General features: G+C 48.6%; 1 protein-coding gene across 1 annotated transcript in view; it reads left to right on the forward strand.

The window, feature by feature from the left end:
- INPP5B (inositol polyphosphate-5-phosphatase B) overlaps positions 1 to 24,743 on the forward strand; it is a 51,783-nt gene extending 27,040 nt beyond the window's left edge. The window contains 17 exon segments of the mRNA XM_030538972.1: positions 2,616 to 2,709; positions 4,338 to 4,508; positions 5,101 to 5,202; positions 5,599 to 5,713; positions 6,463 to 6,579; positions 7,427 to 7,614; positions 9,073 to 9,184; positions 10,276 to 10,385; positions 12,560 to 12,695; positions 13,377 to 13,487; positions 14,430 to 14,592; positions 14,769 to 15,004; positions 15,641 to 15,754; positions 22,066 to 22,150; positions 23,501 to 23,628; positions 23,881 to 23,992; positions 24,373 to 24,743. Coding sequence (XP_030394832.1) covers positions 2,616 to 2,709; positions 4,338 to 4,508; positions 5,101 to 5,202; positions 5,599 to 5,713; positions 6,463 to 6,579; positions 7,427 to 7,614; positions 9,073 to 9,184; positions 10,276 to 10,385; positions 12,560 to 12,695; positions 13,377 to 13,487; positions 14,430 to 14,592; positions 14,769 to 15,004; positions 15,641 to 15,754; positions 22,066 to 22,150; positions 23,501 to 23,628; positions 23,881 to 23,992; positions 24,373 to 24,497 — 2,219 coding nt within the window. The 3' untranslated portion in view covers positions 24,498 to 24,743.
- The last annotated feature ends 313 nt before the right edge of the window (positions 24,744 to 25,056 follow it).

The raw sequence follows: 25,056 nt of genomic DNA on the forward strand, positions 1-25,056 counted from the left end.
ATTTCCAAGCTGAGGGAACAGCTGCTTCTAGTCTGTGTGTATTCTGAATCTGAGTAAAATATGTTAAATTCTGTATCTAGTTTGAATTGCTGGCCTGGAGAGAATTTTGTAGAAGTGATAAAATCTTCAGCTTTGCTGCCTAGTCATTGTAGTACAGAAGAGCTCTGCTCTATGTTTCAGTGAACAGAACTGTTCTGTCCAGCTTCATTTGTTAGATTTGTAATCTCGGAAACAAACTCCCTTCATTGTCTGTAGGTTTGTGTACTGTAGGTTTGTGTACTAGGCGGAGTAAGCTGGAAACTACCATTTCATAGAATCAGAACTGTTGGGCTGGAAGGGCCCTCGAGAGGTCATCTACTCTAGCTCCCTGTGCAGAGGCAGGACCAAGTAAACCTAGACCATCCCTGAGAGGTGTTTGTCTGAACTGTTCTTAGAAACCTCAGCCTCCCTTGGAATCCTATTCCAGTACTTAACTATCCTCACAGTTAGAAAGCTTTTCCTGTAACTAACCTAAATCTCCATTGCTGCAGATTAAGCTGATTACTTATTGTCCCTGTCTACTGAATGTAGGACAAGAACTGATCCCCATTCTCTTTATAATCCCGTAACATATTTGAAGACTGTTAACAAGTCCTTCAGTTTTCTTTACTTAGGACTAAACATACCCATTTTTTTAATCCGTTCCTCAGAGGTCAGGTTTTTTAACCTTTTCTCATTTTCATAGCTCTTCTCTGGACTCTCTCCAGTTTGTCCACATCTATCATAAAGTGTCGTACCCAACACTGCACACAACTGAGGCCTCCAACTGAGGCCTCATCGGTGCAGAGTGGAGTGGAACAATGACCACCTGTGTTTTACAGATGACCACTCTTGTTAACACGCCTCAGTATGATATTAGTCTTTTTGTTGCAACTGGCTAATGTTGGTTTATAATCAGTTTGTCATCCCCTGTAACCCTACATATCCTTTTCAGCAATATTACTGCCTAGCCAGTTATTCCCTATTTTGTAGTTATGCATTCAGTTTTTCCCCACCTAAGTGTAGTATTTTGCACTTGTCTTTACTGAGTTTCATCTTGTTGATTTCAGACCAATTCTCCGATTTGTCAAGGTCATTTTAAATTCTAACAGTATCCTACAGAGTGCTTGCAACTGCTTCCAGCTAGGTGTCATCTGCAATTTTCAAGGATACTTTCCATTCCCTCTTTAAGTTATTAATAAAAATGTTGAATGGTATGGGACACAGGGCAGCCCCCGGGCTACCCCACTAAAGTCCTCCCAAGTCTGAGAGCGAAACATTGATAACTACTCTTTGAGTTTGGGTTTTTCAACCTGTTGTGCCCCACCTTGTAATAACTTCCCTGGTTTGCTTATGAGACTGTCACGTGGGCCTGTGTCAAAATATCAAGATATTTGTGTATCTGCTGTGTGTGGTTAAAAAACAAACAAACAAACAAAAAAAAACACTCCTCAGCCCCACAATTGAATAGTTATTTTGACACCTGTAAGTACGGATTGTGATCACTGGAGAGGAATGCAAAATGATCTACTGCAGAACAATGATTTGTTTAATGTATGAGTTAAATTTGCATAGTGGCTGGTACTTTATTGTAAAGTGCACCTTGTATCAAGGCTGAGATCTGGTGCTTATCATGTTGCTTATGCTGAGACGGGGCTGGCTTTCCACCAAGGACTCTGTACTGGGCGGGTCAGGGTGGGGACAGATTAAGTGACTAGTGAGTTGTGCTCTGTTATGGATATTTCAGCAGACACATGGAAGCCCTTGACATGAGGTGTGTGTCTCTTTCCTTTCTCTCTCTTGACAAAGGTTCATTACACGTGTAGTTTTTGAAGGGGGGATTGGGCAATGTTGGGAGTGCAGGGGCCTTATACTGGGCCCTAGAGATAATGGGTAGCCCTGCGACAGAGCAAGCTAGTGGCGAGGCACTTGCTCCGGAGGAAACAAATTAGTACCGATGAAAGCAAAGGTGCATCAGTTATCAGTTCCTCAAGGTTCCTTTTCTGCAGCATCTGATTATTATAAACAGGCCAGTCGTGTGGCCTGATTGCCTTGTAGGAGTTTTAAACAAGGAGTTTGACAAGTTTTTCTCTGTACTGCAGTGGTCCCCAAACTTTTTACCTCGTGTCCCCCACCCTTACCTTTGTGTGGTTTTTTGTTTGTTTTTTGGGTTTTTTTATGTTACTGTTCTGAGTTTTTCAAGCAGATGAATGTTACTTTTCCAATTGGTTCCTTCCCAATTCTTATATTACAAAATCCATATAGTAGTCTGTAACTCCCATCTGTATCAAATGGTTTGTTTTTTTAAAACTGGTACAGTTATTTGTGTACATATTCTTAAAATCCTCCAACAAAATGTTCCTGTATTTTTTTTCTTTACTTAGGAGCACTGAACTGTGCTTGTGGGTTTATAGCCAGTATTTGGAAAGACCCTTTTAAGCTTCTTATCCCAAGAGGAATGCAACACATTTAAAATAAGAGCTTGGTTTTTTTCTGGGAACGTGGGATAGATTTTCCTTGTATTTGTCTCAGCGTGTAAGTACTGTATTGTATGGCATGTTCCCTTGTTCTGTGTAAAGCTTTTGTTTTTCTTTTAGCAGTTGTGAGGTCTGGAGACATCAATGAGAATGAAAACAATCTCATAGTTAGTCATAGCTGGAGCCATAACAGTGATGATAAAGCTACTCCTAGGTACAGTATATCTTAAATCCTCCTTCTCAAAGGAGACTGTGAGATCGGTTGTGCACGGCACCTATGCTTGTAAGTTCTAATGAAGAATGGAATGGTGGCATTGTATATTTTGGTATTTAGCTGCTGTCATCCTCCACAGAGCATCATTGCACACTGGTGGCAAATAACGCATAGTGCAAGACAGGATGGGGGGTGTCTGCAGTTATTTATAGATTGTCCAGAATAGTTCTGAGCAGTGCAGTGATAGTTCACGTGTCCATGGAGGAGGAAGACAGTAAAACTTTCTGCCTTGACTTCCTCGTTTTCATGTGTCTGAACTAAGAAGCTATTGTGGAGAAAGGCAGCCATGTGATACACACCAGTGCCACCTGTTGGCCAGCCTGTATTTGCAAAGCAAGAGAGCGAATAGTATGCAGTGTTGTTGTAGCTGTGTTGTCCCAGATATTAGAGAGACCAGGGTAGGGCAGCCCGGTGTCTGGTTTTCAGCCGGAACACCCGGTTGAAAAGGGACCCTGGTGGCACCAATCAGCACCGCTGACCCGGCCGTTAAAAGTATGGTCAGCGGTGCTCTGAAGGCAAGGCAGGCTAGTCCCTATCTGTCCTGGCTGGCACCGCTCTGTGCCCCAGAAGCAGCCAGCAGGTCCGATTCCTGGGCAGGGGGGAGCACAGAACTCTGTGTGCTGCCCCGCCCCGAACGCTACCTGCGCACTCCAATTGCCAGGAACTGTGGCCAGTGGGAGCTGCGGGGGCAGTGCCTGTAGGCAAGAGCAGCGTGCAGAGCCACCTGCTGTGCCTCTGCCTAGAGCCAGACCTGCTGGCCGTTTCCAGGGCCTCGGGGAAGGGGCAGGGCAGGGGACATGGCCTCAGGGAAGGGGCGAGGCTAGGGTGTTTGGTTTTGTGGGATTAGAAAGTTGGCAACCCTAGACAAGAGGGGAATGAGGTAATAGAGGTTGGTTCAATAAAATATATGACCTCACCCATCTTGTTTTTTTAAAAGGGAATAATAGTAATTTTAGTCTGTAGGGCATTCCCACTTCTCTGACCCCTCAGATTGCTACTTTATAACAAAAATATAATATCCCATCCACTAAAACATTATTAAATACCATACAGTACTAAATAAACTCCCCCACTTGCCCACCCCCAACAGGGAGGGTCCTGTGCAGGGACAGGCCTTGACAGGATGAACAGCTTGGGAGGGCTGGGTGGAGGGAGGCAACTGGGGGGAGAGTTTCAGCTCCCCACCCCAGTAAGCAAGGCACAGCATTTAAATTCATCAGAAACAGAATGAGTGAGGCCTCGCCTAGACACACAGGCTGCGCTGATTTAATGGACTCAGCTTTTAAATCCCTGTAGTTAAACTGATAGAACTCTTGTGTACAAAAGATCTTAGTCCTCTTGAGAAATATTCATTTCAGCCTTGCTCTGTCACATGCAGCTGAGATGATTAAACAGGCTGACTTATGTGAAACAAGTTTTCAGTAGTAGTAATTATCCCTTCTTTGCAGGATGGGGATTGCGGTTTTGTTTTTTTTTTTCCCCAAATCTAAATTGTGTTTTGATGAGCTTGCTGTCTGACACACAGAGTGTAGAAGTGTCTTGTTTTTGCCTTCTCTTTGTGCTTTCAGACCGAGTAAATCCAAGATGGATGTAACCACTGAGATGGTGCAATCCTCTACTGGGATGGTTTCGGACAATGCTTGTATCTTATCAGAGCAGAAGTTTGGGCTAAGAGATACTATAGTTAAATCTCAACTGGTACTGAAAGAGGATTCCTATACTTATCTCCAGAATTTCAGGTAACAACTGTCCTTGGGAGTACAATTTTAGGCATAATTGCAAAATAAGTAAATCTCATACATTTGTAATTTCACCTGAAATCCACAGCAATGGGAAATTTGGGGGGAAAATAGACGTTAGCCCCTGCCATCTGGAACAGCCTTTCTGTCTCTCTCCTCCATTTACACAGTTGCAGAGGAGCATGCTGTCACATGAACAGCCCCTGCTTAAGCAAATGTCCTTTTTTGTACATCTTATTCTTTCTCTTTTCAGAACTCACCTGAACATGCTACATCTCACTTTGCCTTGGACTCTTATTTCTCCCTGGCTTCTGTTTAGTATTTATCTCTGTAATGGCTTCTGGTTTTGGGGAGACCGTTTGTATGAAAGATGACGTTTAGTATTGAAAACTTTATTTTGGTTCAAATCTCTTTAAACAAGCCCCTCCTGAATAAAAGAACAAGAGAGAAAATTGTCCCAAACTATTCCTACACAACCCTGCTTGTAGTCATTTTGTAAAGTAAATACACTCTATGAAATGCCACAGGAAAGTTGCTGGCACAGGCTTGGATTGCAGCCCTAGGATTTTGTTGAACTCAAGTCTCTTTGCAGGTTTTTTATTGGAACGTACAATGTGAATGGCCAGTCACCCAAAGAGAGCCTCCTGCCTTGGCTGAGCCATGATGTTGAGCCTCCGGATGTTTACTGTGTTGGGTGCGTATTTCTTCCCTGCTAGCCCTTCCAGAAACTTCTCTGGGTAGCTTGCTGATGAATGTGTCGTGTGTAGCTATCCAGCCAAAGCTTTGCAAACAAGTGTTTAAAAGCCAAGATGTTTGCATTATCTATAGTGGCTCTTATTCCAGAAGTGTTTGTTCTCTCTACTGGCATAGTGTGCTTTAGATGCTTTTATGCCACACTGTGGTTAAGTCATTTTAATACTAATGTTCATTTCCTTTTCACTTAATGCACTGCTAAAATCAACATATCTGTATTAGAATTCCAGTTCCAAAATCACATTTAGTGCACAAAGTATAAATTATCTCTTCCCCGGCAAAAAAGGCTGGGAGAGTTAAAGCAAGTGAAGTGAATGCATCCATGTGTTCCTCCCAGCTTCCAGGAGCTCGATCTGAGTAAAGAAGCCTTCTTTTTCAATGACACACCGAAGGAGGAAGAATGGTTCAAAGCTGTAACTGATAGTCTTCACCCAGACGCCAAATATGCAAAGGTACATATGGCTTGTGGGGGGGGAAGTTAGTTTTGAAACTTAAACCAGTTTCCAGTCAGACATCTTCTCGTGTTTGCTTTCCCCTGGTTTGTTTCCAGTGTGTCTGTCTCCTGTAGGTTTTTGCCGGGCCAGCAATGCTCAGTGTGGGTGGTATATAGCACTTTTATGCAAGGCTTCCAGACGTGGTCACACCCTCCTGAGAACATTTCCATAAGCAGTAGTAGTGAGAGCTAAGGACATTTGTGCCTCACGCTCTGGGTTAGAGAGGGGCATAATGGAGCAACCAGGCAAGTTGAGTTCCCTGCTCTGCTGAGAGGAGTGGATAGAAAGTGTCTTGGCACTTGCCAACGTCTGCTCAGCAGCACCACCAAGCAGTGAACTGTCCTGTTTAGGACTATTGCTTTAATTTTGTTTGAAGTTTGGTACCTGCTCCTTAAAATCCTTGCTCTGGCTTTTTCTTCTCACCTCCGATCCAGGCATGTACCTTCTTGGGGCTGCCTCTCCCCCAAGCAGTAATTTGGGGTATTTAGCTGCTTGCCCTGAGCAGGGCCAGTTACTCCTGTCCCATGTTGTGCTGCTGGAGCACCTCTGTGTGCGCCATGTGTCAGGTGCGTGGCTCCCTGGAAGAACAGTGTCGAAGCATTAATATTTTTGGTTGTTTACCCCACCCTGTTGTGAGCTCAAAGTATAAGGTTTTCCCCTGAGAAACAGTCCTGGCTATCGCAATGCCTTTGGCTTTCTCTTTTCAGGTGAAGCTTATACGACTTGTTGGGATGATGCTGCTGTTATACGTGAAGGCAGACCATGCTCTGAATATCTCTGAGGTGGAAGCTGAGACAGTGGGGACTGGAATCATGGGGAGAATGGTAGGAATGCAGTGTGTGCATGGGCAGGTAGTGAGAGGTTGTCTTTGGGAGGGCCCTTAATACCTCTTTCCCCGGCCCTGAGTCACTATGACTGTTCCTGCAGCTAAAGGAGGCCTGGATGTGTCTGTCTCTCAGGGAGACACAGGGTGCTCTCAGGGCATGTAAGAGTGACGCAGAATCTCGCCTTTGGTACCTGCCTGATTGCATGTAGTGCTGGGCTGACTCTCCAGTTTGAAATCGGCATGGAAACCAGGCTGGGCTGTATGCATCTGCTCAGAAGAGTAGAGTTCAGTTCTCCTCTGGTAGATTTCATAAGCTTTTTGAAGATGTGGACCACCTCTTTGCCCTTGGAACCTACCCTCCGGTAATCCCCCAGATGCTGCATGGTGAGGGCAGTTCTGAGCATGGCCCAAAGCTGCCTCGTCATCTTACAAAATATTCTTTATGGTTTGTCTTGAAAGAGCCAGTTTGTTACTTGGCAGTTTTAATTACTTGCCAAAGCAGCCAATCTGCTTATTCTTAATGGTATAATCTGCTCTCGTATGAGCCGTGTCCTGAATTGCAAATTGAATTCCATGCACCCTCCTGCTCTGCTTTGCTGCTGTTTGCATGGCGTACTATGCTAATACCTGCTGTCCCTCCCACAATGACGAAAGGGCATGGGCTGGCTCGCTCTCTGAGGTTTGTGTATATTTTCCTTCGGGTTTTGAGCCTTTTTCTTTCCCCTGGAGCCAGACTGACTGTGCCAAAATCCTCTGGGTTGTCTAAACTGGGGTAACAGTAGTGGACATTAGTTCACCTGCAGTCCCAGGAAAACTCACAACCAGTCTCTCTTCCTGCCCACTAGGGTAACAAAGGTGGAGTTGCTATACGGTTCAGGTTCCACAACACCAGCGTGTGCGTTGTGAACTCTCACCTCGCAGCTCACACAGAGGAGTACGAGCGGAGGAACCAGGACTTCAGAGACATCTGCTCTCGAATGCAGTTCTGCCAGTCGGATCCAAACTTGCCACCCATTACTATAAACAAACATGAGTATGTTTCCAAGGTGTACATCCGTCGGGTCACTACAGTTCACCGCTTGGCCTCTGGCTTTGATGGGACAAGTGATGGGGCTTTATCAGGGTGGCTGGCTACACTTTCTGGTGTAAGCAATTCCCTGGCAGGAGCTTGAGAGGTTTGGTCGAGTAGTCTGAGAACAGGCCATGGAGCCAGGAACTTGTCTGTTCTAGTCCTAGCTCCCTGTCACTGTGTAAAATGGGGGGAATAGATACTTCCCTCCCCAGGGGGCTGTGAGGCTTAGTTTTTTTCATAGCGTGTTGGAAGATTAAAAGTACTATCAGAGTACTAAGGACTGCACTTGTCTGCAGCTGTCTCTTTTTTAGATCGATCCCAAAAGTAAGTTGTAAGTAAATATCTTGCCTAGTGCATTGTCTGTTTCTCTTGCGGTAACTAATTAGCATTCATGTAGGGCTTTCCTTCCATAGATGTTATAGCACTTTGGGGGTAATGATTCTGACCTACCCTAGTTTTATGATTGGGGGAAACTGAGGCACAGGATAACAGTGACCTGTCCAAGGTCACATAATGAGTAAGTGGAAGAGCTGGGGATAGTATTTGGGCCACCTGGCTCCCAGTCCTTCACAGTCTCTCATGCACATGTGCCCCTTTTCTAAATACAGATAAATGAAATTGCCTTAGAATGTTAAAGGGGATTAAAATTCAGATTTCGTGGCCTCCTGGCTGAACAGGAGCCGGAAGGTGGCAGTTGGCTGGTGGGACTGTTTGGGCAGGAAGTGGTTGCTGTGTCTCTGCTATAGTGGCCTGTCAAACCTAGCCCCCGACTCTTTCCTCTGTGCTAGTGAACCTTGGGAAACTTGTCCTTGATGAAATACCCCATTCTAGGGCATGAGGATGAAGCTAACATGCCGGATTGGCTCTTGGAAGCTCCAGACACATTAATTTACTGTGCACTGTGCCTTGCTAAATGGCCCAGTAATATGGAGGCATGTTTTCTTCATGAGTTCTGAGTTTCCTTTACGTGCTTGTATCATGGCAGTGTTGGTAATTAAGTCTGCAGACAGAGCTAGATGCTAGGGTAGCCTTGCTAGCATGGAGATACTGCAGCACTTGGCTTGGGATTAACTGGTTCCTAAACAGCTCAGCGCAGAGAGCACTGTGCCATTGGTATATTGCTGCACATACTAATGATGTGCAGCTGAATTTCTGCAGAGGTGCCTGGGGCAGCAGTCTGTGGCTGGCTTAACCCTCCCTTGCTCAGGAAGCTGTGGTTTCATCAGGCTTCCTCTTCGCATGTGGCTGAGGCTGCCTGGTTCTGAGCACTGTCAGCAGGGTGAGATACAGGTGCTGCATGGGGGCACGGCAGCTGGGGCACACCTGTAGTAGACAGAGAAGCCCTTCTGGCTGCTTGTAGAGTCTACAATAGCTGACTCTGTCAAACAGGGATTTCACCCTTGTGTGCTGTCCTTACAGTGTCATCCTGTGGCTCGGGGACCTCAACTACAGGTTAGAGCCGCTGGGGTTGGAAAAGGTGAAGATGCACATTGAAAAGGAGGAGTTTCAAGATCTTTATCAGTATGACCAGGTACAGACGTGTCCTCCCAGAGGACAGGTGGGCCCTGCATCGTATGCTCCTAGGAAAATGACTCCTCTTTAGAGGGAGACTTATGAAACTCTTGTTTGCTCTGAAAATCACCTGCACACTGGCCCTGACAGCATAGCTAACCCTGGCTTTCGGGGTTCGCAGCACCAACATGCATTAGAAGCTGCTTTTGGGATGGTTGGTTTGATGTCCGTGGAATGATCTGAAATGGCTACTGTCCTTGCACATAAGAGTGTGAGCCAGGAGCAGCGGTCCCTCCCGTGGCTCAGTTGGCCTCAGCATGCACTTCGTACACCAGGTCACAATCTATCCACCTTTTTAATAGCTGGTTGTGGGGCAGAGCACCACAGCCTGGCAGGAGGAAGTCAGCCCATTGAGGTATTGGATATAAGGGCTGCTCAGAGAGTTAGGTAGTACTGCTTAGGTGAGTGTGAAAGCTACGCAGCTAATCAGTTACGCGTCCCTTGATTTGCTTGTCCAGCATGGTTCTCATGAAGGTTTATGTGGGTGCCCAGCTCCTCCTCCTCCTCCTCTGAAGGGTGGGCGTAGGTGTGTCTGTGCCCATAAATACCTGGGTTCCATCTCTCACCTAGAAAAAACACAAGTAGAGAAATGCTAATCTCCTAGTACTACAGTGAGGCCTACGATACATGAATCAACAAGACATTTGTGTATGTATATGCATTTTCACAATGGGTTTGATACAGGAATCTATGGGTGAAAATTCTCTCTGGTCTGTGTTACGCAGAAGGTCAGACTAGATGGTCATAATAGTCCCTCCTGGCCAGGAAATGTAAGACTCTGCATAATATACTATTATCACACTTCAAAAGTTCTAATATTAGAAAAATCTGCCATTTCCATTCCTGTGTCTGTGGAGATTTCCTTTGGAAATGGCAGCACAAACGTTAGATTGTGTGTGCACAGATGGGAGATGTGTGTATCCATGCACATACATGCACACACTTTTATCACTTTTCCAGAATATGGTGCCCTTTCCCCCCACTCGGGACTCCAGAAGGACTTGTTTAAACAATTTAAGTTTTCATCTATTGGACTTTTTTCCCTACTAGTTGAAGAAGCAGATGGACGCGAAGGCTGTCTTTGATGGCTTTACAGAGGGAAAGATTACCTTCCAGCCAACCTACAAATATGACACTGGCTGTGATGACTGGGACACTAGGTATGCCATGTGTACAACTTCAGCCGTCATGTCATTCATGTCCATTAGCTCCTGTATGCATTGTTTAAGGCAGTAAAAACAAGTCTACACGAGCTTTTAGATCTAACAGACCTAAGGAAGTTAAAGAATTTCTGTATTTTTTTTTTTTCTCCAAATGCTTGTACAGATTTATATTCCACTTTTGGTGTGTGTGTCCAGCACACTTGGGCTGGAGACTTTTGGTCAGTGATACCCATTACTACTGATGCTTACAGCTGAGGGTGTGAAGATTAGGGGCCTTCCCATCATCTTGCAGTTCCTTTTGTCTTCCTATAGCTACCAGTTGGAGCTTGCGGTCATGCCTCACAGCTTACTGTTATCAGCATAGCCTCTTGCTCTCTTTCACTTGCCAATTAAGACAGCTTTCTTAGCCTCAATAACATCTGCTAGGAGAGGAGCTGCAGGCTCTGATGGCAGGACCTCCGTGTATGGTTTTCTGTAAAGATAAAGTTTTTCATGAAGGCCTCATCTGAAATTGCTATCAGAAGTGGTGTCAGATTTTCATTTAAATCACATAATAAATCTATTGATGTTCTTTCTGAAACTGCCCGCTCATGAGGAGGAGAAGAGGTACAGGCATTGGACATTTGCAGAGCGCTCTTGTCTTATATTGACAGAACAAAGCTGTTTAGCTCCTGTCTAAGTCTTTATGGCTTACACTGAACAGATGTGAGGACAAGCTCTTTCAGTGCAAAGATCTTCTCATGCATCAGGACTTATGACTTAGCAAATGTGACATCTCCAGCAAGAATTACCACACGTTCTACCAAGGCTTGGGCTACCTCAGAGGCTTTCCTGAGAGAGGTTCCAATCGTGGACACTTGCACAGCCGCTGCATGGTCCTCTGTACTTGCGTTTGCTCACAGTTAATGCCATCATCAAAGCATCCAGAGCTGATGCAAACTTTGGAAAGAGTCTGTTACTGTTTCAGTTGACTCCGAGTCTCCACCACTAAAGGGGCATTGCCTAGGTATTACCTAAAATGGAATATACATGGATATAAGCACATGAAGAAGGAACAATTACTTACCTGTACAGTAGCTGTAGTTTTTTGAGGTATGCTCTACAAATATATATTCCGTGACCCTGCGTTTGATCCCTGCTACTTCAGATAACAGCAAGATTCCGGTGCAAAGGAATGGGTGAGCCGCCCCACCCTGCCCTTCATGCATTCTTTTGAAGATTTGAGGATACTCAAGGTATGTGCATCATCCCAGTGGGTACTGGTGACCAAAAGTCTCTGGCTGGAGTGGTCTGGGCATGCACACACCCTAAAGTGGAATGCGTATACACAATCTTGAAGAACCACAGTTACTGTACAGGAGAGTAACTGTTTCTTTGAGTCCAATGCCAAGGTAAATCCTTGGACACATTTTGGAAGACTGGGAATCCCATCACTAGGTTTGTGGGCACTTGTTCTGCCCCCTCCGCTCTGACTGATGTTTGCTGGATTTTTCCTACCCCCTGCCAGGAATAAACACTTTGATCTCCTTAGTTTTGAAGCTTCTTCCAATGCATCACTTTCTTCCTTTTCAAACAGAATTTTGGAGATCTTTTGTTTGCTGATGCCCAGTAGAATCCTGCCTGGCTTGGCTTGACTTGTCACAGAGTGCTTTCTTACTGCAGATACCTACGCGCATCCCCCAAAAGACTGCTGGATGCATATGTTCTTCATATATGTTCTGGCTGGATTGTAGATTCTGGCTGCAAGAGTCAGAATGTTTGATTCTGCTCAATGGTGTTAAAGGAGAAATGTTAAGAGGAAAATTTAATTGAAAAACTGGGAGCTTTCTTGCTTTTTCCAAAGTCCCTCCAGTCTGAAGCAATTCAGGATAGTCTCTAAATGCTGCTTCTCATATAATGTCGGGGGGGGGGGGGAACTTGCTCCCCTTAACAAGAACAAAGGTGGCTGATGGTACAGAAATACGTAGACAGACACACCCACCCTCTGCAGCTTTGCACTGAGATTGTTTGTTTGGAAACAAGCTGCAGGCCCTGGTAGAGCACCGGCTAAACCTCTGCCACTGGAGAGATGCTCGTTCCTGTCAAAGTTCTAATCTGCCTTGCGCTGTTACCTCCCCCCCACCCCCCAGACTGTCTACTGGGAAAGCTTTAATTGTGGCTTCCTGTTTTAGTGAGAAGTGTCGTGCCCCAGCATGGTGTGATCGGATCCTCTGGAAAGGGAAGAATATTTCTCAGCTGAGCTATCGCAGCCACATGACTTTGAAAAACAGTGACCATAAGCCAGTGAGCTCCATTTTTGACATTGGGGTAGGTGCACCATTATTCATAGTAGTAACAATGCTAACCCTCTCCCTAAGGCAGTCACAGCGGCCAGCCATACTGATTCTTTCTCTTCTCTTATAAGCTGTTGCTCTGTTGTGCTTCGTATAGCTTGGCCCTGATAACAATGCCCTGAGATGGGACCATTGTTCTCAATAAAATACAGGTGCGACTGAGCCTGTTGCTCCTGGCAAGATGCAGGTGAGCTCATCCATGAGCAGAAATAAGTAGTTGTTCATGAATATCTCCTTATGCTTTGTTTCCTTCTTTTTATCTATTTCCCTGGAAACTTGCAGCGTTTACATCAGCAGACAGGAGTGTAATTCGCTGCCAGACTTTAACAAACCAATCCCAATGCAGGCTGGCTGATTTTTATCTGCTAGATAGAGCAGCCTTCCACAAAGCACAAGCCTGCCCAGCAATGGGCAGATGTTGGGTCAGAGAGGTGCGCTTTCCTGCATTGTATGCATTCTTTGGTAAAGGCTGGAAACTGGTTCCATTTTAATTTGCTTTTGGTAATAAATCTGCAGTAATTTTCCATGTGTTTTACCTGCGCTTCTGTATTCCAGCCTTCTTTAAAAGCAGGTTGCTCCATATGTTTCAGACTGTTACAAATTCTCCTGCAGAGACACAGTAAATGCCCATTGATGAGGTGTCTCCCCCTTTCAGGTGAAGGTTGTGAATGAGGACCTGTACCGAAAAGCCTTTGAGGAAATAGTGCGCTCATTGGATAAAATGGAGAATGCCAGCATCCCATCAGTGATCCTTTCCCAGAGGGAGGTAGGACATATTCCCATACTTCCCCTCGCAGGGCCATCAGTTCAAGGGAGAAATGAATCCTAGAACCAAGAGGTAGTCCAGTGTAATTGTTAGCACCGGGGGGCTGCGAGTCAGGACTTGTAGGGGCTATTCCTGGGAAGTTTAATAAATAGAAGAATAAGCATGGAACTGGCGATCAGGAGCTCTATAGTTCTAATCCTGGGTTTGCTGCAGAGTCATGGTGAGGCCCAAAGCAAGTCACTATCCCATTCAGCCTCCCTTTGCCCCTCTGTGAATGAGAATCCTGACCCAGGCCTGCTAAAAGGCTCTGGGATCCAAGATGTAAAGCAGTTGGTACCAGTGAGTGCAGAGCAGAATGCTCACTATTTGTATAGTGAATTATAAAATTCTGCTGCTTGCAGAGATGTTCCCTAGCTGCTGGGAACAGGTACTTTCCATTCAAAAACCCAAACAGTCACCACCACCCTGCACTACCCAACTGGGGCGTGGAGAGAATAACTGTATCCTTCACTTTAACTTGTTTTTAAAAACAAAAAACCTAATAAACCCCAAACTAGTGAGACCTTTGGAGAAGGTGACTGCGTGAATGTCTCTGCTTGGAGTGCTGGATACCAGAAAATCTATTCAAATGGAGCATGTAAGGTCCCCTGTGTAGCTCTAGCTTCAGTGGAGTTACGCCAGCAATGAATTTGTCCCACAAGGCTGATTGGCGCACATGACCTGGGTTCCTGGGAAACACACAGCTTGGGCTGGTCACAGTTAACGTCAGGAGCTGGGTGTTTAATGTTCAGGCATGGCTGATAGCTCGTTAACTAATGATTTAAGTAGCTGAGATGCATGGATGTTCTAGGGGAAGACCTTTCCCTGCTCTTTGAGGAAGTTGCTGGCGGTGGGCGATGATGGAGAAGCAAGAGGTGATGATGCTGCAATATTTGTTCCTAGTTCTTCTTCAAGGATGTGAAGTACATGCAGCTGCAGGTGGAGACCTTTACTATCTGTAATGGACAAGTGCCTTGCCAGTTTGAATTCATCAACAAACTGGATGAAGACGACTACTGCAAAGAGTGGCTGATTGCCAACCCCAGTAAGGGCTTTCTGTTACCAGGTGACTGACTCTTCCAGAAGATTCTGCTTCTAAGTACTTATCCCATATTAATAAACCAGTGTCTTGGTTGTTTCTGTTTGGAGTCTGTCCTGGCACCTGTATTAATCTGCCATTTGCTAGGACTCGTCAGTTTCATGACTGTATTTACTGAGCATATGTTTATTTTCTTCCTGCAGGTTCTGAAATGACTATCGAATTGGAACTGTTTGTTAATAAATCAACAGCTACTCGTTTGAACTCCGGGGAAGAGAAACTCGAAGACATTCTGATTTTGCACCTTGACAGGGGGAAGGATTATTTCCTGTCTGTGTTGGGAAATTACCTGCCTAGCTGCTTTGGGTCTCCGATCCAGACACTGTGTTACATGAGAGAACCTATCCGGGACATGTCAGCAGAGTCCATTCGAGAACTGGTAGGTTAGTGAGGGAGCTGAAGATCTTTGAGAAGCTTGCCTTTCCAAGTCCAGTAGTACCCCTACTCAGTGCCAGGCTATTAAAACCTCCAGTTGCCCCCTTGTCTCATAGTGTTAATGGGCATTCTCCCAATTTCCTTTTATTGCTATTATGGGGTTTATCTCCAATAATCATGTTGACACCACCTATTCCCTTAATCCCAGAGGGGGCTGGCTTGGTTGATGCAGCTTCTGTTCTCTGATGCAGTGCACCCGGGCTCTTTGAGCTCACTGAGTTCCATGCAGAATGTTAAAAAATGAGGTTCTATCTGCTCTTGCCTGGTGTTAAAGATCCCATGGCACTTTTCCTAGGACTAGAGATCTACCTCAGTGTCAGGGGCCGTCTCCTGATTGGTGTGCATTTGGTGCCCATTTGTTATTTCATTTAGGGGTTGCCATACTGGAAATGTGTGTGTATGTGAAGCAGTTTGCCATCCTTTCAGGTGGGGGTACTGTACTGTGTGTGCTGTATTAGTCTATACTCAGACCAGTTTGTGAGGCTGCCCTACTCTGTAATGTTCTTTAACTCTGACTCCTCTGTCTCTCACTCTTACTGAAGTCTGCAAAGCACTAAGAGTCTGGCTTGCTCCTTTGCAGACCCTGCTGCCGCTGCAGATGACTGATGACATTTTTCGGGATGAGAAGCCATTGGACATCCCCAAAGAGCTGTGGATGATGGTGGATCATCTGTACCGCAATGCTTCCCAGCAGGTAGGCAGTGTCTGCATTTGAGAAGCCGCCCTTTGTCCTGCCAGACACTTAGCTGAGTTTTGAAGAACATCATGGAAATTAACAGCTTTTGTTGATGCTAGCAGTGTGGAATCTAGCCAGAAGTGGGAAAAGTCCCTTCTAGCAAGTGCAAGGAGATTTATGTGACAAGAGGCCCTTTGAATGCACTGAATGTGAAGGAGACTGGCTTTGTGTAAAGATCCAAGTAATGCATGTCAGCAGCTGTTTTCCTTTGCTTTGTTTCATACTGCAATACAGTAACCTGGACTAGAACGTTTGACAATGTGGTGCTGTGATGCAGTAGGGACTGTCTGTGTGGGGAGTGGGAGAGCAGGGGAGGACTTTAGGGGATGGACGATGCCAGGGCCTGTAACCTGAGCTAGGTAAGGGAGGGGAAAGGTCAACACCTTTGCTCGGGAAGGGGAAAAAGAAGGGGGTGGCAGGAGGGAAGCAGTTTGAGTTTGGGCTTGGGGCTGGATGGGCGGAATTCAGAGTATCCTAGCTAGGATCCAAGCACCCTGAAAGCCCAGAAGGACTCGATGGAGGGGTCCTGACTGTGCCTGCAAGCCCTGCTGTAACCGGTGTTCCTGTTGTCCAATAAACCTTCTGTTTTATTGGCTGGCTAAGAGTCACTGTGGGTCCCAGGAAGAGGGGTGCAGGGCCGGACTCCCCACACTCCGTGACAACTGGTGGCAGCGGCGGGAGATACTGCACCCCATGGACGACGCTTCCTGTAGTAAGTGACTGGGGAGCAGTAAAACGAAGAGGTGATTAACCCCTGGGAGAGTGTGCCCAGTGAGAAGGACTTTGCAGTAACAGGGTCCCCCGGGGGATTGCAGCGAGCGGTCCCAGGGGCGAAGGAGTCTGCAGCTCGACCCTGGCAGAGAGGTGGTGACCTCAAGAAGGGCTGGTGCACTAGGGGTCCCCCTGGAAACCGTGGGGGGCGGCGAGCACCCCAGCCTGCGAGTGGACAGCAGGAAGATGTATGCCAAGCGGCGCAAGTGCGACCTGCTGGAGCTGTGCAAGCAGAGGGGGCTGCGCTCGGGGAGGCTCAGCAAGGACCAGCTGATTGCCCAGCTGGAGGAGGGAGACCACATGAATGAACGGAGTCCTGTCTCTGAGGGAAGCAGCCGGGCAGATGCAGCGCAGGCACCAGTGTCTGTCCCCGCTTGGAGTGGTCAGCCAGCGGACGAGGGCTTCCCGAGACCCCCCCTTCCTAGGCCTAAGGGAAGGGCGAGGAGGAGACCAGTGTATACCGAGGGCACCGTGACACCCCCAGCCAGCAGGGGATCCTCCCGGCGACGTTCACCCCCCAGCAGGGGATCCTCCCGGCGACACTCGGCATCCGTGGAGCGGATGCGGCTGGAATATGAAAGGGAGCTGAGGTGGGAGGAGCTCGAGTTAGAGGCAAGAGCTGGAGGAAAAGGCGAAACAGCGTAACTATAAGTGGGAGGAGAAGGAGAAACAGCGTAAACATGAGCTGGACCTGGCCCAGCTGAGGAGAAGTGAGGCCCAGGCTGCGGTGAGTGAGGGGGGACCCAAGCCTACAAAGAGCTTTGATAAGCACTTGCTGCCCCGGCGTAAGGAGGGGGAGGACATAGATACCTTCCTGACAGCCTTTGAGAATGCCTGCGAGCTGCACAGGGTTGACCCTGCAGACAGGATCGCAGTTCTCACCCCCTTACTGGACTCCACAGCCGTGGAGGTGTACAGCCGACTGAAAGGGGCGGAGGCAGGGGACTACGAACTGTTCAAACAGGCCCTGCTCCGCGAGTTTGGGCTGACTCCTGAGATGTACCAGAAAAAGTTCCGGAGCCAGCGTAAAACTCGTGAGGTCACATACTTACCCCTGCGCCCGGTTGACCAGTTGTATGCCCGCAAGTGGACAGCTGGGGCCCAAACTAAAGAGGACCTGCTTGGCCTATTCATACTGGAGCACCTGTACGAGCAGTGCCCGTCCGACTTGAGGCTGTGGTTGATGGACCAGAAGCCGGAGAACCCACAGCACGCAGGCCAGCTGGCTGACCAATTTGTGGACAGTCAGGCAGGGGATGGCAGGGAGGAGTCTCAAAGGAGCAGGCCTGCCTCAACGCAGAGAGAGAGTCATCATGGGACCTCCCAAAGGGGGCCTATGGAGAACCCCCCCCAAAAGGGGAACATCCAGCATCAGGTCCCTCCAACCCGCTCAAGGGGACCCATGAGACATGGACTGCTATCGCTGTGGCCAGTGAGGCCACATACGGGCCCAGTGCCCCAAGCTCAGGGACAGACCAAGCAGACCCAACCCACAGAGGGTGGACTGGGTAAAAACCCAATCGGAGGAGGGGCTACATTCCCAGGAAAGGGGGGCTGGCAACATACCTGTGGATGCTCCAGGCTCCAGGTTTTTGGTTTACCGGGTGAGCTGGGGGCTGCCCCTCCGGAAAGAGTGCATTGTTTCCCTGGAGGTAGATCGGAGGAAGGTCACCGGGTACTGGGACACGGGCGCAGAGGTGACGCTGGCCCGGCCCGAGGTGGTGGCCTCAGATCGGATGGTGCCCGACACCTACCTGACCCTGATGGGCGTGGGTGGGACCCCATTCAAGGTGCCCGTGGCAAAGGCACACCTGAAATGGGGGGCCAAGGAGGGCCCCAAGGATGTGGGGGTACACTGATATTTGCCCACTGACGTGTTAATGGGAGGGGACCTCGAGGACTGGCCTAGTAACACCCAGAGTGCCCTGGTCGTGACTCGTAGTCAGTCGGCAAAGGGCACTGCACCCCGACAACGGGGAAGGTACTCAACCCGAGGTGCGGGACCCTAACCCAGGGAGCAGGGAACGCCCAGGGGCACGGTTCAGAGAGGCTGCTGCCTCAGACCCAGCCAGCAAGAGAGCCGGTCCCCATTCCTGTCCCAGCTGCTGAGTTCCAGGCCGAGTTGCAGAAAGATCCCTCCTTGCGGAAGCTCAGGGACCGGGCTGACCTTAGTGCGGTACAGACCATGAGGAGAGGTTGCAAGGAGAGGTTCCTGTGGGAGAAGGGGTTCCTGTACCGAGAATGGGCTCCCCCAGGGGAAGTAGAGTCATGGGGGATCAGGAGGCAGCTGGTGGTTCCCCAGAAGTTTCGTCACAAGCTGCTGTACCTGGCCTATTACATCCCTCTCGCAGGGCACCGGGGAATCCGGCGCACCAGGCAGAGGCTGCTACAGAACTTTTACTGGCCTGGGGTCTTTACCCATGTCCGACAGTACTGCCAATCCTGTGACCCCTGCCAGAGGGTGGGGAAGGCCAGGGACAAGGGGAAAGCGGCTTTGAGGCCTTTACCCATCATAGAAGAACCTTTCCAGAAGGTGGCCATGGACATAGTGGGACCCCTCAGCAAGACGACCCGGTCAGGGAAGAAATACATCCTGGTGGTGGTGGATTTTGCCACTCGCTACCCCGAGGCTGTGGCCTTGTCCTCTATCGAAGCAGACACAGTGGCAGATGCGCTGCTGACAATTTTCAGCCGGGTGGGGTTCCTCAAGGAGGTCTTAACGGAGCAGGGGTCCAACTTCATGTCGGCCCTGCTCCGGTCCTTATGGCAGAAATGTGGGGTTCAGCACAACTGGGCCTCAGCGTATCACCCCCAGTCCAACGGGCTGGTAGAAAGGTTCAACGGGGCGCTGAAGATGATGCTAAAAACATTTATGAACCAGCACCCACAGGATTGGGACAAATACTTACCTCACTTGCTGTTCGCGTACAGGGAGGTACCCCAGGAATCTACTGGGTTTTCACCTTTTGAACTGTTGTATGGAAGGCGGGTGAGGGGGCCCCTAGACCTGATGAGCGACGAATGGGAGGGGAAGGCTGCTCCCGAGGGAGAGTCAGTGGTGGAGTATGTCCTGACCTTCCGGGAAAGACTGGCCGAGCTCATGGGCCTGGCCAGGGAGAATCTGGCCCGAGCCCAGAGGAGGCAGAAGGTCTGGTATGACCACACGGCACGGGCCCGTGCCTTCGCCACCGGGGATCAGGTGATTGGTTCTCATCCCCGTGAGGAGAAACAAACTCCAGGCCACCTGGGAAGGGCTCTTCAAGGTTATCAAGCAACTGAATGAGGTAAACTATGTGGTGGAGCTGTCAAACCGGGCACATCACCGTCGGGTGTACCATGTGAACATGATGAAACCGTACTATGACAGGGAGAATGTGGTGTTGGCCGTGTGTGGACATTGGGAGGGGCAGGGAGATGACCCCTTAGTGGATCTATTCCCTGGGACAAAAGCTGGTTCCCCCCTGGAGGCGATTCCCCTCTCTGATCAACTGACCCCGGGCCAGCACGCTGAGATCCGGGGGGCGGGGGGGGGGGGGGGGCGCGGCATCTATACTGACAGCTGTTTTCTCAACCAGCCTGGACGCACTAATTTGATGATCCACTGGGTGGAGACCGGGTCACATCCCCCTATAAGATGCTCCCCTTTTCGGGTCACTGGTAAAATTGCCCAGGATCTTGAAAGAGGTCAGGGACATGCTGGCTTTGGGGGTGATCCAGCCATCTTCCAGCCCTTGGGCTTAGCCAGTGGTGCTGGTCCCCAAGAAGGATGGGTCAATCCGGCTCTGTGTGGACTATCGAAAGCTCAATGCCATCACCGTATCTGATGCCTACCCTGTGCCCAGGCCTGACGAGCTCCTAGACAAGCTGGGAGGTGCTCGATACCTCACCACTATGGATCTTACCAAAGGCTACTGGCAAGTGCCGCTGGACGCAGATGCCAGGCTGAAATCGGCCTTTATCACCCCTCTGGGGCTCTACGAGTTTCTGACCCTGCCCTTCGGCCTCAAGGGAGCACCGGCCACCTTCCAGCGCCTGGTGAATCAGCTACTGAGGGGGATGGAGAGTTTTGCCTTGGCATATATTGATGACATCTGCGTCTTCAGCCAGACCTGGGAGGACCACATGTCCCAGGTTAAACAAGTCCTGGACCGACTCCGAAAGGCTGGGTTAACAGTAAAGGCTGAGAAGTGCAAGGTGGGGATGGCTGAAGTATCTTACCTGGGCCATCAGGTGGGGAGCGGCTGCCTGAAGCCGGAACCAGCCAAGGTGGAGGTGATCAGAGACTGGCCTGCTCCCCAAACCAAAAAGCAGGTCCAGGCCTTTATTGGGATGGCGGGGTACTATTGAAGGTTCGTGCCCCACTTTAGTGCCATAGCCGGCCCCATCACTGAACTGTGCAAAAAGGGGAAGCCAGACAAGGTGATCTGGACTGAGCAGTGCCTGGAGGCTTTCCGGGCGCTGAAGGAGGCTCTGGTTAGTGGCCCAGTTCTGGCAAACCCAAATTTAGACACACCCTTTATGGTGTTCATTGATGCCTCAGACACAGAACTGGGGGCGGTGTTAATGCAGGAGGATGAAAAGGGGGAGAGACACCCCATCGTGTACCTGAGTAAGAAGCTGCTACCCCGGGAACAAAGCTACGCGGCCATCGAGAAGGAATGCCTGGCCATGGTGTGGGCCCTTAAGAAGCTAGAGCCATATCTCTTTGGGCGACACTTTACCGTGTACACCGACCACTCTCCCCTGACCTGGCTGCACCAGATGAAAGGAGCCAACGCCAAGCTCCTGAGGTGGAGCCTGCTCCTGCAGGACTATGACATGGACGTGGTCCATGTGAAGGGAAGTGCCAACCTGACAGCGGATGCGTTGTCCCGGAGAGGGGGCCCTGAACTTCCCCAGGTCACTGGGCAGAGTGACCCTGCTCAGTTCAGTCTCGAAGGGGGGAGAGATGTGATGCAGTAGGGCCTGTCTGTGTGGGGAGTGGGAGAGCAGGGGAGGACTTTAGGGGATGGACAATGCCAGGGCCTGTAACCTGAGCTAGGTAAGGGAGGGGAAAGGTCAACACCTTTCCCCAGGAAGGGGACAAAGGAAGGGGGTGGCAGGAGGGAAGCAGTTTGAGTTTGGGCTTGGGGCTGGATGGGTGGAATTAAGGGTGTTCTAGCTAGGATCCAAGCACCCTGAAAGCCCAGAAGGACTCGGTGGAGGGGTCCTGACTGTGCCTGCAAGCCCTGCTGTAACCTGTGTTCCTGTTGTCCAATAAACCTTCTGTTTTGCTGGCTGGCTAAGAGTCACTGTGGGTCCCAGGAAGAGGGGTGCAGGGCCGGACTCCCCCACACTCCATGACAGGTATGCACCAGTCTAGAGAGACTTTCATGGCACCTATTGTGGGGTCTCTGGGTAAAGTGTGGGTCACACGTGGCTATCGTAAATAGCATTATAACAGATTATTCTGTTTGTTTCACTCTCTGACTCCAGCATCTGTGATTTTTCTGTTGCAGGAAGATCTGTTTCAGCAGCCAGGCCTAAGATCTGAATTTGAGCAGATCCGAGACTGCTTGGATACAGCAATGCTTGATACACTCCGTATCCTTTGGAATTAATGCTCAGTGAGGCTGATTTGTGTATCCTGTGCTGGAACCACTTTATACTTGGAGCCTGAAGCAGCCCTGGGTGCTCCATTACATTGTATTGTCCCTTGAACTCTGTTAACTGAGATGTGTTTCTTTAGCACTGATTGTATTAAGTCACAATGTGTCTGCCAGGTCTTTGCTAAATGGACCGATGGTCAGTGCAGGATGACCAAGCTTGCTTGGGGCCACCCCAATACTGGAGTGAATTCCTTCAGGAATTAAGGCCCATCCTAAACCTTCCCACCTTGCTCAAAGTGCAAGGCATGCTTCTTTGACCTTATCTTCTCTAACATAAACATATAGCAATATGTGTATTTTATAAAGTCTGTGAGTCTATAAAACACTCCATTGTGCACACATCTTCCCCTGAGGAAAGGAGGAGAGAACAAACACATGACAGAAGTTAGTCACATTGCTTAATATACTTCTGGAAGGTGTTCAGATCCTAGAGAGACTAGCGTGGTGTAAGAACATGTATAGAATAGAATAGTGACTGGTACTGGGACCATTTATACCTGTCATTTGTTTGCTGTGTGGAATCAATCAGGATAGTACAAACACTACCAGTAGAGCCCTGAAAATCTGTGGGTATCTGCTTTATAGCCGTGGACCATTTTCACGGAAGATAGCGCAGAGGCAAATACAAATTTTGTATCCACACAGGGCTCTGACAGTAAGAGCTGGGCAGGCAGCTATGAGGAACAGCAGCGCAGATCCTTCACCTACTCTGGGAAGGAGGCCTGGGGGTTAAGAACACAGGCTGGGGGCTGCTCGGGCTCCCCGCCCAGGGCAGGTGGAGGGTTCATTGTGGCTGCCCGCCTGGCTTTTACCATGGTCGGGCTGTGGCTCTGAGCCGCCCCCCTGGCCAGAGCTGGAGAGCTACACTGGCAGCTGTGGGGAGCCTGGGTCCCTCCACCTGCCCTGGGTGGGGGGCCCTGAGCAGCCCACTGCTTGTGTCCCTGAATCCCAGGCCTTCTTCCCAGGGCAGGTGGAGGGTCCGCGACTTCGTGCGGGCTCCCCCAAGCAGCCCATGCGGTTCTCCCTGATCAGGCTCTGGCAGGGGGGTGCCTTGGAGCCTCAGCTCGGCCATGGTGAGGAGAGCCCTGCAAATCCATGGATATCCACAGACAATTTTTGAGGATCGGATGCGGATACACACTTTTGTATCTGCGCAGGGCTCCATCTGCCAGCTATGAACATTTTTGGGAGTTGCGGTGAGACCTCACCAATGATTAAATGTTCAGTCGAGATGCTAACAAACCAGATCACTGCATTACCTTTTCTTTAACCATTATCGGATCAGTCGGCAGCAACCATTCAGTAGCTGAGGCTCTGCTGTTGTTCCTGGAAAGCCTGCCAGAGCCTGTTATCTGCTACAGCCTCTACAACAACTGCTTGCATTGTGCCAACAGTTACACGTTGAGCCGTCAGGTAATGCAGGCACTGCTGCAGAGGGTTAACATAAAGCCTTAAATGAACATGGAGTTTGAGTGTTCTGTGCCATGCAGATAACGGGCTCAAACCCCAACAAGCTTATAGTCTCATGGCTCTAGAAGGTTCCTAGCACTGGGGCTCCTGGTTTTTATTATGTATCATTAAGGCTTGTGTAATTGTATTGATGCTTTGAGCTTCTAGCCATTCTCTTGGTGGTTTTTCACAGTAAAGTTCTTACTTTCTTTCCAGGTTGTCTCCATGCTGCCCATGTGCCATAAAAATGTGTTTAACTATCTGATGGCGTTTTTACGGGAACTACTGAAAAATTCAGGGAAAAACCACTTGGATGTGAATATTCTCGGTAAGGTGAACAAAGTGACCAGTCTGCTCGGTGGGGACTTGTAGTAGTTCATATAACAAGCCGTGTGTTTCTCTGAAATGACTGCATTAGTGAGCCCTTGCTATCTGCTCTTTCTGGTGCCTGGTATGTAACCTGGCAGGAATCGGATTTCGGCCAGAAAAGCAGAAAATAAGGCATTGTTACCCTCTATTGGCATGAACGTTAAAAAGTGCTGCCAAAACAAGGGAAAATTGTAATGGCCAACTTTGCACTACCCGCTCCTCCTCCTCCTCCCACCCATCCCCAAGTGAAATCCAACTGCACCACAGCTTTCTTTTGGGAGGAATTATCAGTGACATCTGGCTATTGACTGGCTGGCTTTTACTGTGTCTTTCATGCAGCTAGTATATTTGGTGGCTTGCTGCTGCGACCTCCTCCCCAACACCCTGCGCCTGATGTAGCTGAGAAGAGGAAGGCTCAGCAGTTCATCGAGCAGTTCCTCTTGAGAGAAGGCAGCTCCCCATAAGTTATAGATGCAGCTAATCTGGTTTTTAGATAAAGCTATTAAGTCACTGTAAAAATATTTTTGTACCGAGTGTAGCACCTTCAGAATGTTACAGTATTTTATTCAGAGTACAATCTATTGATATTAAATGTAGAACCAGTTGTCACTGTATTAAGTTGTAAAGAATATTGTTTTATAAGACACAGAGCACTGACATTTTATACTGTATTTTAATTATTTAACTTGTATTAAAACCTCAATTTTAAAGTTCCTTTTATTTAAAATAACAATAGTCATCTTAGTGCACTTTCCCAGCCTGCCTTTCAGCCTGTTTCCCTGTTGGCTGGTCTGGGTGTTTTGGTCTGTTCATTTTAATTAAATCTCATCCCTTTAAAAGCGTGAAGCAGAGTGCGAAATGAGCCACAGAACAAGAATTCCCAGGTCTCTTGCTAACATTGCATAAACTGATCAGTAGACTGCAGGGAAGAACCTTGCTTAGGGTTTGTTTAGCGCTCACGCAAACAAGTGAATGAAAAGAAATTTAACAATTCTATACCTAGATGAAGAGACTGTGAAAATG

This window comes from Gopherus evgoodei, chromosome 20 (genome assembly GCF_007399415.2).
Source record: "Gopherus evgoodei ecotype Sinaloan lineage chromosome 20, rGopEvg1_v1.p, whole genome shotgun sequence".
NCBI lineage: Eukaryota > Metazoa > Chordata > Testudines > Testudinidae > Gopherus > Gopherus evgoodei.